General features: G+C 37.3%; 2 protein-coding genes across 23 annotated transcripts in view; one reads left to right on the forward strand and one right to left on the reverse strand.

Annotated features, from left to right (window-relative positions):
* Positions 1-2,696, forward strand: part of srpk2 (SRSF protein kinase 2) — a 233,143-nt gene extending 230,447 nt beyond the window's left edge. For 10 of the 13 annotated variants that reach the window (XM_072240921.1, XM_072240923.1, XM_072240920.1 and 7 more), the window contains one exon: positions 854-2,695. In XM_072240921.1, the coding sequence (XP_072097022.1) occupies positions 854-1,038 (185 nt within the window). In that variant the 3' untranslated portion in view covers positions 1,039-2,695. Of the gene's footprint in view, positions 1-853 lie in introns of all 13 variants that reach the window. The other 3 variants (XM_072240919.1, XM_072240924.1, XM_072240922.1) reach the window with 1 other exon arrangement.
* Positions 2,697-7,845: 5,149 nt separating this feature from the next.
* kmt2e (lysine (K)-specific methyltransferase 2E) overlaps positions 7,846-16,871 on the reverse strand; it is a 131,303-nt gene continuing 122,277 nt past the window's right edge. For 2 of the 10 annotated variants that reach the window (XM_072241539.1, XM_072241537.1), the window contains 3 exons: positions 13,367-13,510; positions 11,861-11,961; positions 7,846-11,703 (listed from right to left, as the gene is read on the reverse strand). In XM_072241539.1, coding sequence (XP_072097640.1) covers positions 9,922-11,703; positions 11,861-11,961; positions 13,367-13,510 — 2,027 coding nt within the window. In that variant the 3' untranslated portion in view covers positions 7,846-9,921. The other 8 variants (XM_072241545.1, XM_072241544.1, XM_072241538.1 and 5 more) reach the window with 8 other exon arrangements.

Consider the following 16,871-nt stretch of genomic DNA (forward strand, 5'->3'; position numbering starts at 1 on the left):
TAATATCATGAATAAGAAGATAAGAAGGTATTGGTTTTTTGTTCCCCCAATATACAGAAGGTCATTGCAATCTGAATGCATTTTCTGACAAGGTGGAGGAAGCAGATACACGCAACATTTAAAAAGTATCTTCACAAGCACTTGAATTGTCGAGGCACAGAAAGTTACAGATCTAATACTGGTAAACTGCATTAATGTAGAATCCTGTTGGGAAGTATTTACATGATGTTGAAAGGACCTATTTCTGTGCTGTGTGACTGACTTACATTGGAACAAAGGTGATGAATTGGTTTTCAGAAAAAGTTGTGATTCTGTAAGTGGTTTAAAAAATTGATTTCAGCAGGATCTGTAAGATTTAGTTTTAAATCATTGCATTGTACATCAGAGAGTAACTAGTCTACTCTATGCTCAAGCATTTTAAATATACTGAGCAGTGATGTGATCCCTGATGCTAATTCAAATGAGTAGTATGAAGGATGCAAGTATGGAGTGTTTAAAATTCTCAACATTCTGTGGGTTTTAGTGCATGATTAGCAATATAGTATTGTCAAAATTTAATTTATCTTAGGGAAAATCACCTGAAGAGTTAGGCTGATAGTGTGCTCATTTATTTTATTTCAAAGACAAAGTTAAGCACCCCATAAAGATTTTAATATGTATTTCTTAGTTAAAAGCCAAGTAATTTGTGATGTGAAATTCCACCTATATATTAATTATGTTATAGGCATCAGTTTATAGAAACTACTTCCAAGTTGTAAGAAAAAGTTATTTTATTTCAGGATTTTTTCTTTTCCCAAATGATTTTTAATAAACTCCTGTTATTTCTACTTAATATTTATTATTTTATACACAGGAGAATTACGGCACATTACAAAACTAAAACCCTGGAGCCTATTTGATGTACTTATTGAGAAATATGGATGGCCTCATGAAGAAGCTGTGCAGTTCACTGACTTCTTGCTGCCCATGCTAGAAATGGTTCCTGAGAAACGAGCTTCTGCAGCAGAATGCCTCAGACACCCCTGGCTTGGCTCTTAGCAGCATTTACAACTTTCTTCAGAGAGCTGATGATGTTTATCATGGACCCAGCAAAGTGGCAAACTCTGAAGCATCGGGGTGTAATTCCAAGCCTCCAAGATCAGGCCGCTTTTCACTCAAGTACAGTTAATGTTTGAACTTTTGCTTTTGTGCATTGTGTTTTTGGGAAGGGTAGTTTTGTCTTTAGCGAGAGGTAGCTGACTCTGCTGAAAACACTTAACATGTCTTGATGCTTTGTTTCTTGTGTCGCCTGACCATCTCATGTTGAATTTCCTAACTTGAAAGTAATAAGATTTTTTTTCATGCATTTGGATATTTTTTGTACTTATTTATGAAAATTGTTTTAGCTGATGAGTATTAATATTGAATGATAAGGTAGAGGGGAGATGCTACTATATAAGGTAAGGAAGTAGCTGAGATATTGCAAAGAGCTGTACAATTGTATCCAATGGAAAAGAAGCATTATTCTTGTAAAATCTGTAGATTTTCTTGTAAAATATCTTTCCATATAATACAGAAATGGGACTTAACCTATAATATTTTCATGAATGACTTGTGCTGAGAGACTGCATGTTTTGGAGCTTATTTACTTACAAATGAGGCTGTATAATTTTTATGTTGGCTCAGAGTTAAATATTGTTTTGCTGGGTACTGTGTTTATTAATGCCTTGTAAGTAATTTTGCAAACTAACCAGACTTTCAGAAATACGTTAGTCCTATTTCAGTCCTCTAAAGGAGGCAAATTGCTTGGTTGCATTGCCCATTTTGTAATCATTGCAATAGTCCTAATTGTCTATCATTATTTATGAGTTCCCAAAAAAAGTTATCCTCCACAAAGTTTTACCTTTTTTTAAATTTCTTACTGTGCTTCAGCATTGTGGGGTATATATCCAAGGAAAAGATTTGTGATCTGTACTTAAGCTGCAAAAGGAACAAAAATGAAAACATGATTTTTCTATGTGCAGATTTAATATTTTGTCACAAAAGATTATATGTTAAAATGTTTTGCTGTTAGTACAGAGATTATACTAATTGATATTAAAATAAAAGTGAATATGTTAAAACTTGGTTTAAAATAACTTGCTATATAGCAAACCCTACAGATTTGCATAAAAGGAAAGTCTGTTTACAGCTTTGCTTTCTCAGCATCAGACAGTGGCACAACAAATTGCACTGGTCTTTGTAGTTTTTTCAGGGATTAACAATGTAAATAGAGATTTTTTTTTAAATCATTCATGGAAGCATTGAATTCTCAAAATGTTAGTTCAAGTATTTGAGTTGCTGTGTGTAATTAAAAAATTTATTAGATAGCAAATGTGGTCAAATTGCAATTCAGGCATGTTCTCTCATCAGTAGTAAGATTTTCTACTTGTTGGGTCTTCAGGTGTGCACTAACCTCTAAACGGTCAATGATGTGAAAGTAGACTGACTAGTTTTATTCTGATTGTCCACTTTAATTATGGTGCCACTATTTCTAAATCTACCAGTTGCTGGTTTATCCATCTGCCTTTGCAATAACTAGATTGTGGATAAATAATTCTGGTATTGTAACAATAGCAAATGTTTTGAGGTGCTTGTGACTGTCTAATTAAACTGTTTTGTTTCCACAAGTCGTGTTGCTTATTGGAATGGCAATGGCAAGATAATTTACAATAATAAATTATTTAGCTGCACATAGAATGCTATATGTATGATTTTGGAATAATATTTAAATCCAAAATGTCTCGAGTCTTGTTGACATTTAAAACTAATAATGCCTTCATTTGGTCTGTTCCCAATACATCATCATCCAACAGTGGGAAAATATTCAGTTGTTTTGTAATATTTAATTCCCTTTTCTAATTACAGCCCCATTTTTATTCTTGTCATCAGCATAGGCTTTTTGGTAGCTCACCTTAGCTTGTAATGTGGTCTTGCTGGGATGCTCATCACTTGTTCTCTGCTTCTGGTTAAGAAGGCAGTCATCGTTTGACTCACCCATTATGATAGACATCCTCTTGAAAAAGTAAGCTGGAATTTCTTCAGGTATTCCATGTCTTCCAAAGTTCATTCATATTTCCTATTTAATTAGTTAACTTTGTTCAGGTGATTAATTTCAAGTTCAGGCATGGAGGTTGGGTAAGTATATATACATTGTGCCTTCAGGATAATGTAAATTTGGGATTACCTATTGTTCATTTGCTGGTTACTTTCAGTGTGTCACTTCAGGTTGCAGTGCAGGTTTTTGCGAGTGTATGTACCTTGTGGCTTTTGCTCCCTCTTTGAAACTTGTGAAATTGTTTTTGTCTTCTTACAACATTAGTACTCCTAACTAGTTATGCTTTGTTGGTCCCAGTCAGCCTACAAAGGAGAGGTTAACATCCTGACACAATGGTGCCAAGATAACAACCTCTCCCTCAATGTCCAAAAAACAAAAGAGCTGATGGTGGATTACAGGAGGAACGAACATCTATGGGCCTGCAGCTGAGAGAGTGAGTAGCTTCAAGTTCCTCAGAAAACACATCACCAAGCCTACCTGGACTATACACACTGGCTTTGTGGCAAAAAAAAAGCACACCAGTGTCTCTTCCACCTCAGATGACTGAAGAAGTTGAGTATGAGCCCCCAAATCCTAAAGATACTCTACAGGGGCACCACTGACAGCATACTGACTGGCTGAATCACTACCTGGTATGGGAACTGCACCAACCTTGATCGCTGGGCACTGTAGAGAGTGGTACGGACGGCCCAGCACATATATGGAATTGAACTTCCCTCCACTGAGAACATAAACTGTTTCAGCTGCTTTTATCTGGCAAATGGTACCACAGCATTAAAGCTAGGGCCAACAGGCTACAAGACAGCTTCTTTCTACAACTCATTAGACTTTTAAATTCATGTCTGTATATTGCAATGGTGTCATAACACAAAGATTTCTACTCCCTCACTGTGTGGGATGGATGTAAGATTTAAATAACTTATAGTCATTTGATAATTAAAAACAGCATTTTCCTCCACTTTGAAAAGTTGCCCCAATTCATTTCACTTCTGTTTATCTAATTGTAACCAGTGTCTCTAGAAATGGTTTCCTCCCAGCCTCTTCAACTCTAGTATTTCATCTTTTCTGTTTCTTTCTTAGCTTTATTCTGCCCATTATGCCTAAACATGGAGTTAGTTCCACTTAAATTCTGATGATACCTTGCAGGGCTTGTGCTACTATTCCACTGGAATGAGCCATATTTTCCCCAACTTAAGTTTTATTAATTTCCTGGTTACCGCCTTAAGCTGAACCAGAATTTGTAGCTTTTGTGACCATCTAATGCTATATTATTCTCACTACTACCTGTGTGGTAGCAACATTTCTAGTCCCATTCCCCTGAGTACTGGCACTCCCCAGCGCTGTGTGTTCAGCCTGCCTGTATCACAGGATTCAGCTCAAACTGTGCCCATCAAGCTTGTGAATGAACCCATCAACGATGTTGAGTTGGAGTACACAGAGGAAGTGGAGTGGCTGGTAGACTGGTGTGAGAACAACAACACAAGTCTGAATGTGGAGAAAACTAAGGAAATCATTGTGGACTGCAGGAAGGGCAGGTGAATGAACCCCCTCTGCAAATACCTGGTTTCTCCATAAAGACAGTTAGGTACACCAAGTTCCTGGGAGCTCACGTCACGGATGACTTCACCTGGTCCCTCACTATCACCTCCCTGAATAAGAAGACACAGCAGTGTCCCCAGCTGGTATAGGACCAGCTGAGCATAGGACTGGAAGTCCCCACGAGGACTGTGAGAACAACTGAAAGGATCTATCTACCCACCATCTATCGGAGACATTTATCAAGGGTGCTGCATACACAGGGCTCTATTATCAAGGATCCTGCCCATCCATCATTCTCTTTGACTTTCTATCATCAGGGAGCAAACTCTGCGTAAAAACAAGAACAGTCAGGATGGGAAAGTTTCTTCCCTAAGGCCATTTGGGCTTCTGAACTCCCTGCCGCCTCACATTTGAAGTAGCACCTGACAATACTTAATTTATGCACTTTCAGTTTTTTTTATGCGTAATTCATCTGCAGATTTTTTCCTGACTTTCCAAGTTATTGTGTTTATATATGCGTTACGTGTACTATGTTTTACAACCTGGTTTGGAGAAACAAGTCGTTTGACAATATACATGTAAATAATTAAATGACAATAAACTTGACTTGTCCGCAATTTGCCACAAATCTTTTATAATATCTTCACCCAATTCCAATCAAAAAACTGCAGTTGCTAAAAATCTTTTAAATGGAAGTCTTTGAAGCACCAAGTTAACCAACAACTGCAGGAAAAAAAGAGCTAAAAAGAATGAGATGGAGTTAACATTTCATGTACTGTATGTGACAAAGCTTCCTTCTTCCCTCCATAAGTCAGACTTATTGGTTTTTGCTCAATTTTAGGATTATGATCCTAATATTATACATGACTGATTATTTCATTACAATAAATTCATTTAACCAAGGAACTACATTGTCAGAATCCCTTTGTGTTGTATACATATTTGGCCTTCGCTTGGTAAGGTTGAAAGAAATTGAACCAATTCTATTTTTGGAACAGCCATTTATAACAGAAGATTCTGTGGATTTTAGGTAATAGCACATTAACATGCTGGTAGTTGCCTCGTCTCTCTCTAACTTTATGCTGCTTCTGTCTATTCTCACAAGTCCTGTCACTATTACCTTTTATTGCTTAATCAAGAGCTACAAGCTAGCAATTTTTAAATTGGCACATTTTTATGGTACTTCACTGCTATGCTCTTCCTCTTTCAAGAAACTCCTTTGTAATCCTGGCTGAACTGGGATCTTCTATTTTTGGGGTCTTAGGTATTCCCATATATAATTGCTCTTAAAAATATATCTTAAAATTACCTTCTTTGAAAAGCATTGGTTTGTATCTGATGATCTGTTTTTAGTGTCTTTAAATGAAACATATGAAGCACACAGGGATATTTTGCAAAGCAGTATGAGAGTGAGGGGCCTGGGGATAGATTGGGTGGAATCAAATTGAAAGGGATGATGGGCAAAGGAAACCAGCTGGCTGGCATAGAGACTGGAAGGTGATTGGAGGAATTAATGTGTGTGTGGTGAGGAAACATCAAGGGTATGAATTTTTCAATTTCCAACAGTATCTCCTTACAACTCAAGAAACCATTGTTCATGCCACTGACTTGTAAGGCACCCAAGGAGTGTCCTTCCAACTTGCATTTGGCCTCTCCATAGCAATGAAAAAGGCTGAGGTGAGAGCAGGAGGGAGAGTTAAAATGACATACAACCAGAAATTCGAGATTTCCATTACAGACAGAACTTGTGTAGTCCACAGAATGTTCACATTGCCTCTTTGGTATTATTAATGCAGAGGAAGCTAGGTGGGAAGAGGTGCAGATGAACATCTTCCTCAATTGGAGGTGGTGGTTAGGTCCCTGAATGGTGCTCGGGGAGGGGAAGGAAGAGGGGTGAAGAAGCAAGTGTTACACCTGGAAGTGCAAAGGAAAAGGCGAGGTGAGTGGCTATAATGGGTGGACCAGGGAATTATAGAGATGATCCTTGGGGAAAAAAAAATATCTGAGGAGGGGTGTTGAAGAGAAAGTGAAGGCAAGATTACTTGGGAGCTGGTGGAAACGGCAAAGGATTGCATGTTGTTTGCAGAGGCTGCTGAGGTGGAGAAGAAAGAAAACATTATTTTGAGGGAGAGCGAGACCAGACTTGTGGGATGTGAAAGAAATCGGTATGAGGGTTCCATTAACTGGTAGAGGAATTGAGAAAAGTAGATTGCATCCTTGACTGAGGCAGGGTGGGTGCTGGTATAATCAAAGTAGATAGAGGGAGTCAAAGATGATGGCAGTAGCCCATGTGATCCAGGAAGTGTCAGAGATAATAAAATTATATTTGAAGTCACAGTATAGTGGTCCTCTTTCCCCCCTCTGGTTCTACCTATCACCTACCAGCCTCTATTCCCCTACCCTTCCCTCTATACTACCAATATTTCAACATTTCCAGTATAGGGTCTTCACCTCAAACATCATCTTACACTACTTGCTTCCACAAATTATGCTTAACTTGTTTTCCTTCCAGCATCTGGAGTTTGCTTTTCACATCTGATTAAAAAGATTAACCATATAGTGGGAGGAAATCCTATTAAGAATACTATATAGACATTTATCTCATTGTAAACAGAACTATTAAAGTAGTAGCAGAAGGCAATCTATTGTAGGAAAATTAGACATAATAAAACAATAAGATGCTGCTACTAAAAATCAAGATTGAGAATAAAATGAGAGGGGTATAATGGGGAGGGGGTGGCAGGAGAGTACTTAGAGATAACTATGGCAATAGAAGAAAATCAAACTTAATGAAGAGAAAAATAGAATCCATACAGATTGAGATAAAAGATGATGATCAATCACATTACTGGCATGGTAAACCATGTTATGCCTTTTGTAAATACTGCCATGCATCATTATTTTTCTGAGATTTCTTATCCATCAACATTTCACCTGAATCAGGACTTCTCTCTCCCCCCCCCCCAGAAATGGTGAGACAAGTTTAATAATAAAACATAATTAATGAATTTATATTGCATCAAGGCTTAATCATAGAACATGAAACTGTAAGTGCCTTAGTAATGGTACCTAAAATTCACTGCTTAAAGTTAACGTACAAAATACAATATCCCAGCAGCTCAAAGCCAAGATAATTATACAGAATAAAAGTTTCTAAAGAATAACTACTTGAGAATTGAAAGAATTTTTTAGTTTGAAGAGCAAGTTCAAAACTAAGGTGTTATTTTCTTAAACTTTTTAAAAACCCCAAAATCATCCATTCTTACCCAGACTTATGACATCCTGTGGAAATTAATGCTGACCTCAATAGAATCTACACTGGTGGTGAATACCTTTCACACAGTTGCAAAATGATCTTGTGTATTTCTCAGGATGTTATATCCTTGAGATTAAATGCCAATATTCAATTTATACTCTGGAAAATGCATTGGATACGTTACCCAAATGGTTTTTTGTCCAAAGAAAATCAACTTAAAATAATCTGGACTTGCATTCTTTGTGCATCTTGCATCATCTCCACGTTTCTTAAAAAAAATTTGACCTTTGGTAGCTGTTCAAGACCATGGATATTTCACAGCATTTTGGACTTGTACTCTCACCCCTACATGCCCTAGCAGTAATAAGCATATGGCTGCAGCTGCCAAGCAATGCTCATTTGACTCACTCCTCAGTCATAATAGTCCTCAGTTAATGAACCACATTCTACATATTAATTTGAATAACTTGTTAATTCTTATATTCGTGGATGATAGATTTCTTTAATTTCTGCAGTTCAGTTTACAGCTATATCTAATCTAGAATAGCTTGCATATTTTTAATCCTTTAAGAGATCTGAAATATTTTAGCATGGGGGAGAAAAGACAACCAGCCCAACAATCCCATGCTGGTTCAATACAAGAGTGCTCTGATCAGTTACATTCTGGTAATGCTGCAATTACACCGTTACCTCGAACATACTTCAAAATTACCATCTTGTTTTTACCTTTTATATACTACCCCAATTCACAATGGGATATCTGAAATCTATTTAACCTGCTGATAACAAGCAGCAAATGTTCTGCATTTACTTAAGCTCACAGAAACAGTCAATGGCAGAATTGCTGTGAAATAAATGTGTAAATAAATAAGTGCACACACATATATATAGATTCATTTATGCAGGCAATCAGTTATAAAATGGTCTTTTTTTAAACTTTATCTTGTGTATACAAACCTATGTTATTTACCATTTTTGCTGACAGCACATTACCTTTATTGGAGTTTTGATTTGCCATCTCTTCCCCTATTCATTTGGGTTCATTAAACAGTGGCAAGAACAAGAACTAACAATGAAATACAGTTAAACAAAAGTAAGAATAAATATTAATCCAGTGCCTTTCTGCTATCCTGTAATATTAAGTATGCATATTAATACAAAACTTTAAGAATGTAGGTTTAAAATGTATATAACACAAAATCCTAAGTCCACATTTGTCATTTGTAAAAAAATGCAATTTACTGTGATTTATTAACATGGATTAAAATGCCCAGTGCTGCAATGTGACAGTATCTTAAAAAAATTAAAATTCTTATACTAAGCTCACAAAGAACATACACATTTTTGCAAAGGGACTCAAATGTACAACAGTATTCAAAAATGGGGCAGAAGCATTGGCGAGTTTTTTTTTACAAAGGAAAAAGTAAATACACAATTATTTACATAACATCTGCAGAAGAAATTAGAAATAATCTATACATTAAATTACTTTCCTACAAATAACCAATAAAGTAAAAGAACCACACTGCAATGTCTCAAAACCAATATTGCATTGTCCTGCTATACTTTAATAGTATGCAAAAAATTTTACTACAGAAAGAAATTGAACAAAAATAAGTAAATTGCTTGAGTGCCAACACTCCTTCGAAGTGCAGATATATTTAACATACTTGAATAAAAAAATTTATACAAAACATTCAATAAATGCATTTTTAAATGCAACAATAAAATACTAAATTACAATTTTGAGCCAACCTGTGCACTACAATATCAGATAGGATGGCTGGAATGTCTACTTACAAAATAAAATTTAAAATGTTTTTTTTGTCCCACTGGCTTCACAAACATATATGTACAACTCCAACAGGAGTAAAATGTTCTTAAGAATCAAGAACAGTTATGAAAGACAAACAAGGATGAGCACTGGTTTTAAGTTTATTACAATCTCTAACTTACAAGTCTTAAGAAGTATCTTCAAAAGATACATTACATAAAATATTTACATCTTATTTTACAGAATTATGTTCAAAATGGGTTACACAGCCCCATTTCAGTGCCATCCTGAGCTGTGAAAGTTATTTTGCTGGAAAGATGGTGGTAACTGTGGCCTGGGCACAGAAATTTGTTGGGGTAATGCAGGGATCTGTTTAAGTCCTTGACCCGCATGTGGAAGCGACACCACACTAGGGGATGGAGGATGGAATCCTGGGCTTGCAAGTGCCGCAATATTATTTGCTCCTTGTGACTGGTGGTGTGAGCCTTGTCTTGGCAGTGAATGGTGAGATCCTGACCCTGCAGTTGGAAGTGCAGATCCTAGATGATGTGTAGGATGGTGACCCAAAGTTTGATGGGCCCCTGGTGGATGATGATGTGGTCCTTGAGAAGTTGAATGATGAGATGCTTGTCCTGGGGAAACATGGTGTCCTGTTCCATGAACTGGAGCTGGTGGTGGTGGCGGTGGTGGTGGTGGCGGTGGAGGAGGAGGAGGTGGTGCGGAATTAAGTGCAAGTTGATGTGGTGTTGCAGTTCCAGAAGCTGGTAAACATTGCAGTCCAGTTGCAGAAGGTGGAGGGTGATGGGGTGTTGGCCCAGGTGGTGGGGGTGGTGGTGGATGATGTCCTGAAGTTTGAGCGTGTAGTAGTTGCCCCTGGGTTGGTGGTACTGGATGGACTGTACTGGTTACATGTGGCAACGGTGGTGGGTGCTGGGTCTGTCCTTGAGGTGGAGGATGTGAAAGAGGCAGAAGATGTGATCCTGATCCGGGTGACTGAGACACTGAAGAAGGTGGCTGTGTTGCCGATGTTGAGGAAGTGTGATGCAGACCAGAACTCACAGATGGAGGATATTGTCCTGTAGACGACGCATGATGTACAGAAGCAGCTACTGCTGATTGTGTCCCAGAAGATTGCAATAAAGCAGAACCTGGAGACTGTGCAGGACCTTGGTGTAAAATCGTCACAGGAGAAGATGGAAGTAAACTGGATCCAGGCAAATTTTGGGTAGAACTTGGAGCAGGAGAAAATGCTCCTTGCTGGAGAACATTTGTTCTTGGCTGACTGAAGGTTTGAAAGCTCCCAGAAGATTGCTGGTTTTGATAATAGGTGGGTGGTGGTGGTGGTGGTGGTGGAGGAGGAGGTGGCGGTGGTGGTGGTGGCACACTGCTGCTTGAATGTTGCTGGCTGAACTGACTCAGACCAGGCTGATGACTTGAAGGTGCTGTAGATGAAGAATAAAATGTTGCATTTGTCTGCTGCTTTTGTGCTAAATTCCCAGGTTGTGATGATTGATAGTACACTTGCCCCACTGTGACAGAGGTTAAAAAGGATCCTCGGTGTGATGTGACCTGTGCAGTTCCCACCTGAGGTGACTGTGAATGAATTGTCCTGTAGGATGATCCCAGATGCTGCGACTGAGACTTTGGCGAATGCAAAAGCGTATGAGGCTGTGGTTGAGAACTTGATGGTAGGTAGCTGGACATTCCAGGCGTGTGAGAGGCTGGAGGTTTAATAGTCTTCTCAGAATGTGATGGAAGCACAGGACACTGAGCCTTCAATGGAAGCTGAGGTGGCTGAACACTAGATGGTTTTACGGAATTCTGGGATTGTAGTGGACATGGATGTTGTGAATGATGTGGATTTCCAGATTGGCTGGCAAAATTATTTTTTGTTACTGGCTGGGAATCATACTGAAAATGGAGCTTCTGTTGTGCCTCAGATTTAGGTTGATTTAAATTAGAAGTCTCAGTTATATTAATTGTACTCTCAGCTTGGGAAGCCTTTGCCTGCAGCTTTACATGGGACTGGGAGGAAACTGGAGGCGGTGATGGACAAGGCTGTTGAGTTAAAATACAAGATTTTAAAAATCAATAAAACTGAACACAGGACACAGAACAAATTGTTCAATGGTGTACTGTCTAATAAGTTAAAGTTTTTATAGAAGTATCAATGCATAATATAACACATTATACATAATAATCAGTAAGAACTTACCTTGTTTAATTTTGTGGGGCTTATATTAGGCTTTTGAGAACTCACTGGAGAAGGACACTCTTTTTCAGAAATTTGGTCTGGGACTTCAGCTTCTGAAACTTCTGTGGAAATAATACAAAAGTTAATTATTGTATAGCAACAAGACATATGGAAGCAACATAAAAGCAAAACAAATTTTAAAATTGTTAAGTATTAAAAGAGCCACTTTTTCTTCCACTATCTTAAATCCAAATGACGTAATAGCTAATGCTGTGCAATAACTGAGGCTGGTGCCTATCTTCAAGGTGCAGAGTATATCAATGCATAGAACCACAATTTACTACCTTTTATCCTCAACTATAAGCAAAATAAAACCCCGATGTTTGTTAGGCATAAAAATTGGTTTACTTAATTAATACCTCCTACCCTTTAGAGAAATGGAACAAAATAATTTTATTAAAGTTGTACTTTTAAGCTGCTAGTGATTTTCGTTAACATCTATTTACAAATAAGACCATGACAAACTACCACAATAAGCAGTTGTCCAGCAAATATATTTCCCCAGCTTTTTAAATCCATGCACATTTGTGAGCTGTAACAACTAGATATTTTGATGACAGCTTTTAAAGGAATACTCTACAATCATAATACACAATCCCAGGATTTTTTTTTATTTAGAGTAACTTTATAATGTATTCCTTCAGATTTCTCATCAGTGACCAAAGCTAGACTTTTTGTATTGTCTCCTAGCAACCAGCTAGACTACAGCATGGTTAATTCAAACATTCTTTGAGAACTTTTATTCTTAAGGCCTTTTGGGATCCATAAAAAAGCCACATGAAGATCTAAACCGGCTCAGGCTGAATAATGGAGATTGCAATGTTAGACAAATATCTAAATGTTTTGATCAATTACCTTTAGAAGACGGGTAGAAGTTTCACAGTTCTCTTCTTGGAAGTTATACTTGTGTTCAGACACCTCTTCAAGAGGTAAGACAAAAACCAGGGAAAATGCATGATGTTTAACTTGTACTTGGTGAAGTGAGCAGGCTTGAAGGGCAAATAACTCCTTTCCATCCCATATCTTTCCTGTGTCTTTATAAGGCTTGTATAGAGCCTTTCTGTGGAGTATTCCTTTAAACATTTACCAGCAGAAATGCACAAACCACTGGACAATATCTGCTTTACAATATTCATACACCTAGCTGCCATACTGAAAATGGAAGTAGTAATATAAATTCCAGAATACAAAAGAAAATCGCAAGTACGATGAACCCACTTTATTTCACATTATACATTTTACTACATGCACTTTTACTAAGTACAAAGATCTAGAATTTCAAAATCAACTTACAATTCAGCAATTAAACCAAGTTATTCGATGGTTTACATTAAAATGAATTATTAGTACAAGCATTATGGAGCAATAAAGGGAGTCCAATTTTATTATGACATTAGAAAATATATTTAAAAATAGTTACAAATCACATAAATGGTGGAATGATTATGGAATGCCTTCTCTACTGACCTAGGTTAGATTCACTGGAATGAAAAGCTGGGGTCTTCAGTTGGAGACGTGGAATGGGTTTTGTACAATGGGATGAAGGTGGAGTTTGGAGATGAGACTGTGGCCAATGAGTTGATGTTGGGCTATGAGTGGGTGAAATCGTTCCTACAGATGGAAGTCCCAACAAAAAAATATTAGAAGCTATAGACTAAACTCAATTGAGTAATTTGAAGAAAAACTTTAAAATCTAACTTAAAATAATTATCAAAGTTAAACAAAACCCTTACACAGATGTGGAATTAATTACCATAAATGGTTCCAACTACCGGACAATACAAATATCTCGAAAAGAACAGGGACAGAAGTGTATCCTCAGTTAATTGTAGAGGTGTATCCTCTGTTAATTGTACTAAACAAATAAATTAACAATGTTTGAATTTCATTCTATTGATTTCACCAGAATCTAACTGCTGAAGAACACAATGCAGCGGCAATGTTACATGCTCAGCTCCAGTGATCGAGGATGATCTTTTACCCCATCAAATAGCAGCAATATTATGAGTTAATCCAACAACAGAAATTGTATTCACTGCCCCATATGTCCATTTAACTTAGATATTTGTGCAATATGATATGTTTTTAACCAGTAATTTGTATTCTCTTATCAAATGAATTGCAGCTAGAGAATTGTTCTCTTTGGGTTCTCTTGCCACATCTGTATCAATGCCAGTGTTTTGTCTCTGGATATATTCTTGACACTCATTTCTGTCATCAACATGCTATTTCTTGATGATATTATCTAAAAACACATCAACTTCACTGTTAACAGAAAGCTATCTTACCTAACTTCCAATGACTTATCTACATTGTCTACTATATAAATTATGTAATCCTCATCTTCAATCACATTTTATCTCGCTGGCCTTCATTCCTGACCAACATTGACTATTGTATAATCAACAGCATTACTGTAACATTGGGTTCCTTGCTTTCAAATCCTTCTATAACCCTAGTTAAGCAACATTGTAATTCCAAAAACATAAACTTTTAAAATCCATCTAATCCGTGCAGCCTTTCCCATTTTGCTAATCACTGCAGCCATAGATCCTTATTTATCTGAAGATCTGCCTGAAATATTTACTATTCATTTCCCTCTGCTGAACTGTGTTCCAGCATTGTGTGTGTTGAGTCATATATCCTCCTCAGAAGACCATGGGACATAGGTGCAGAATTAGGCCATTCGGGGTGGTTAAGAAGGCCTATGGTGTCTTAACCTTCATTAGCCACAAGGTAATGTTGCAGCTCTTTAAAACCCTGGGGAGATCACACGTGGAATATTGTGTTCAGTTCAGGTCGCCTCATTAAAGGACGGTTATGGAAGCTTTAGAGAGGGTGCAGAGGAGATTTACTAGGATACTGCATGGATTATGAAGATAGGTTGAGTGAACTACAGCTTTTCTCTTTGAATTGAAGGAGGATGAGAGGTGACTTTGATAGAGTTGTACAAGATGATAAGTGGCATAGATCGAGTGGACAGCCAGAGACTTTTTTCCCAGGGCAGAAATGGCTAATATAAGTTGGCATAATTTTAAGGTGAGTGGAGGAAAATATAAGGGGAATGTGACAGCTAGGTTTTTACACACAGAGTGATTGTCACGTGGATTGCCCTGTCAGGTATATGAATGATAGAAAAATGAAGGGCTATGTGGGAAGGAAGGGTTAGATTGATCTGGGAGTAGGTTAAAAAGTTGGCACAACATTGTGGGCTGAATGGCCTGTACTGTTCATACATCTTCTCCAATTTTGGCCCCTTCACCATTTAGTTTACTGTTTAGGTTCTAAACTTCAATGCCTACCTTTGGGCTTCTTCACCTCTCTTTCCAATTTTGACCCCTGTCCAAACTTTCTGCCTTAATATCAGGCTTGTCAATTATCTGCTCGATGATGTTCCTGCCTTGGGATATTCTAGATGGCAGAGAATTGCAAACTATCGTTTTGTAATGGTATAATAAACCTGCTTTGCAATTAGTATTTAAAAAATAAGCATTTTCAATTTCCTCTTTTCTTGTAGCACAACTAGTAATGATTTCTCTGGGCAGGCTCTACAAGACTGTTTCTGTTTTATCATGTCGTTTAGATTTAATGTGATAGTCAATGCTTTATACCTCTGAGGGCTTATGTACTGTGCAGAGGGGTCTCAATTTCCTACTGCATTAAAGTACATGTTCGACATTTAGAAGTTTGCAAATACCTAAATCAAATTCCACCAGAGAACTAAAACCTGTTAAAACAAGTGATTCTGCCTCATTGCTGTAAATCCATAACATTGCTCCTGACTTGATAAGTACACTTACCACATATTTCCACCTATTGTTCCATGAAGACAGAAGAAATAGAAGCAGGAGCAGATCATTTGACCCCTTGTATCTGCTCCGCCATTCAAGATCGTGGAAAATCTTCTTATTTCATCACTACTTTCCTGTATTAGTCACATATCCGTCTTTTCCCTAATAGCTACAAATCTATTAATTTGCCTTGAATATATTCAATGTCTGGGCCTCCACTGTCACCTAAATTGAAAATTTCAATGATGAAATTTTGTCTCATCTGTACCCTGAATGGTTTAACTTTTGTGACTACTGAATCTAGACATTCCAACAAATGAGAAGGAACACCTCTGTACCTAACCTGTATTTTCTATCTTTTAATGAGAACAACTCTCATTCCTCAAAGCTCAAGTATTTATACCTAGTCTGCTTAGCTTCTCAGTATTCTGTTATATCACTAAATCCTTCCTTAGCTTAGGAGACCAGAACAATGCACTAGGATGTAGCAGCACATGGGTCATAACTAATCCCAGGAAGCTATCTTTAAATTCTTCAAAGACAACATGCCTTTTGCTTTCCTAATTGCTTTCTGTACCTGCAAATTAACTTTTGAGATTTAAGTATAAAGTATGTAGATCTCTTGGAACTCTAACTGCTTTCAAACTCTCACCATTTAAAAATAAGAATACCTTTTCTACCTCACATTTTTCCACATTATCCCTGTCCTTGTCTATTCACTTGTATTCCCCCAAGGCCTTGCTGCAACTTCCCTACAGCCTAACCTACCGTTCAGCTATTTATCAAATATTTAATCACTTCATCCAAAGCTGCACACCAGCAGTGATCACTATATCATTACTGTCATAGACTTGCAATTCAAAAATGAATGTTGATTCCCATTCTCAATACTCACTAACTAATCCACAATCTATAAAAATGTGTTTTAATTTTGCTTTCAAACTTTGTTTAACCATCTCTTTGTTATGATTATGAAGTCTAAATACACCACATTAACAGTTCCATCCTTTTCTATTCTGCTAGTTACAGCCTCTGGCCAAAGCACTCGTCAAATGTGTCTTTCTTTGCATAAATCCACATAATAATAAAGTTTACTACTTCATTTGTAATGCTTTCCAGCAGTTTCATTTTCAGTTTCATAGTTCATATTTCCGTGCTCTTCCTCTTTTTAATGAGGTTAC

The sequence above is a fragment of the Mobula birostris genome, chromosome 23 (assembly GCF_030028105.1).
Source record: "Mobula birostris isolate sMobBir1 chromosome 23, sMobBir1.hap1, whole genome shotgun sequence".
Classification (NCBI taxonomy): domain Eukaryota; kingdom Metazoa; phylum Chordata; class Chondrichthyes; order Myliobatiformes; family Myliobatidae; genus Mobula; species Mobula birostris.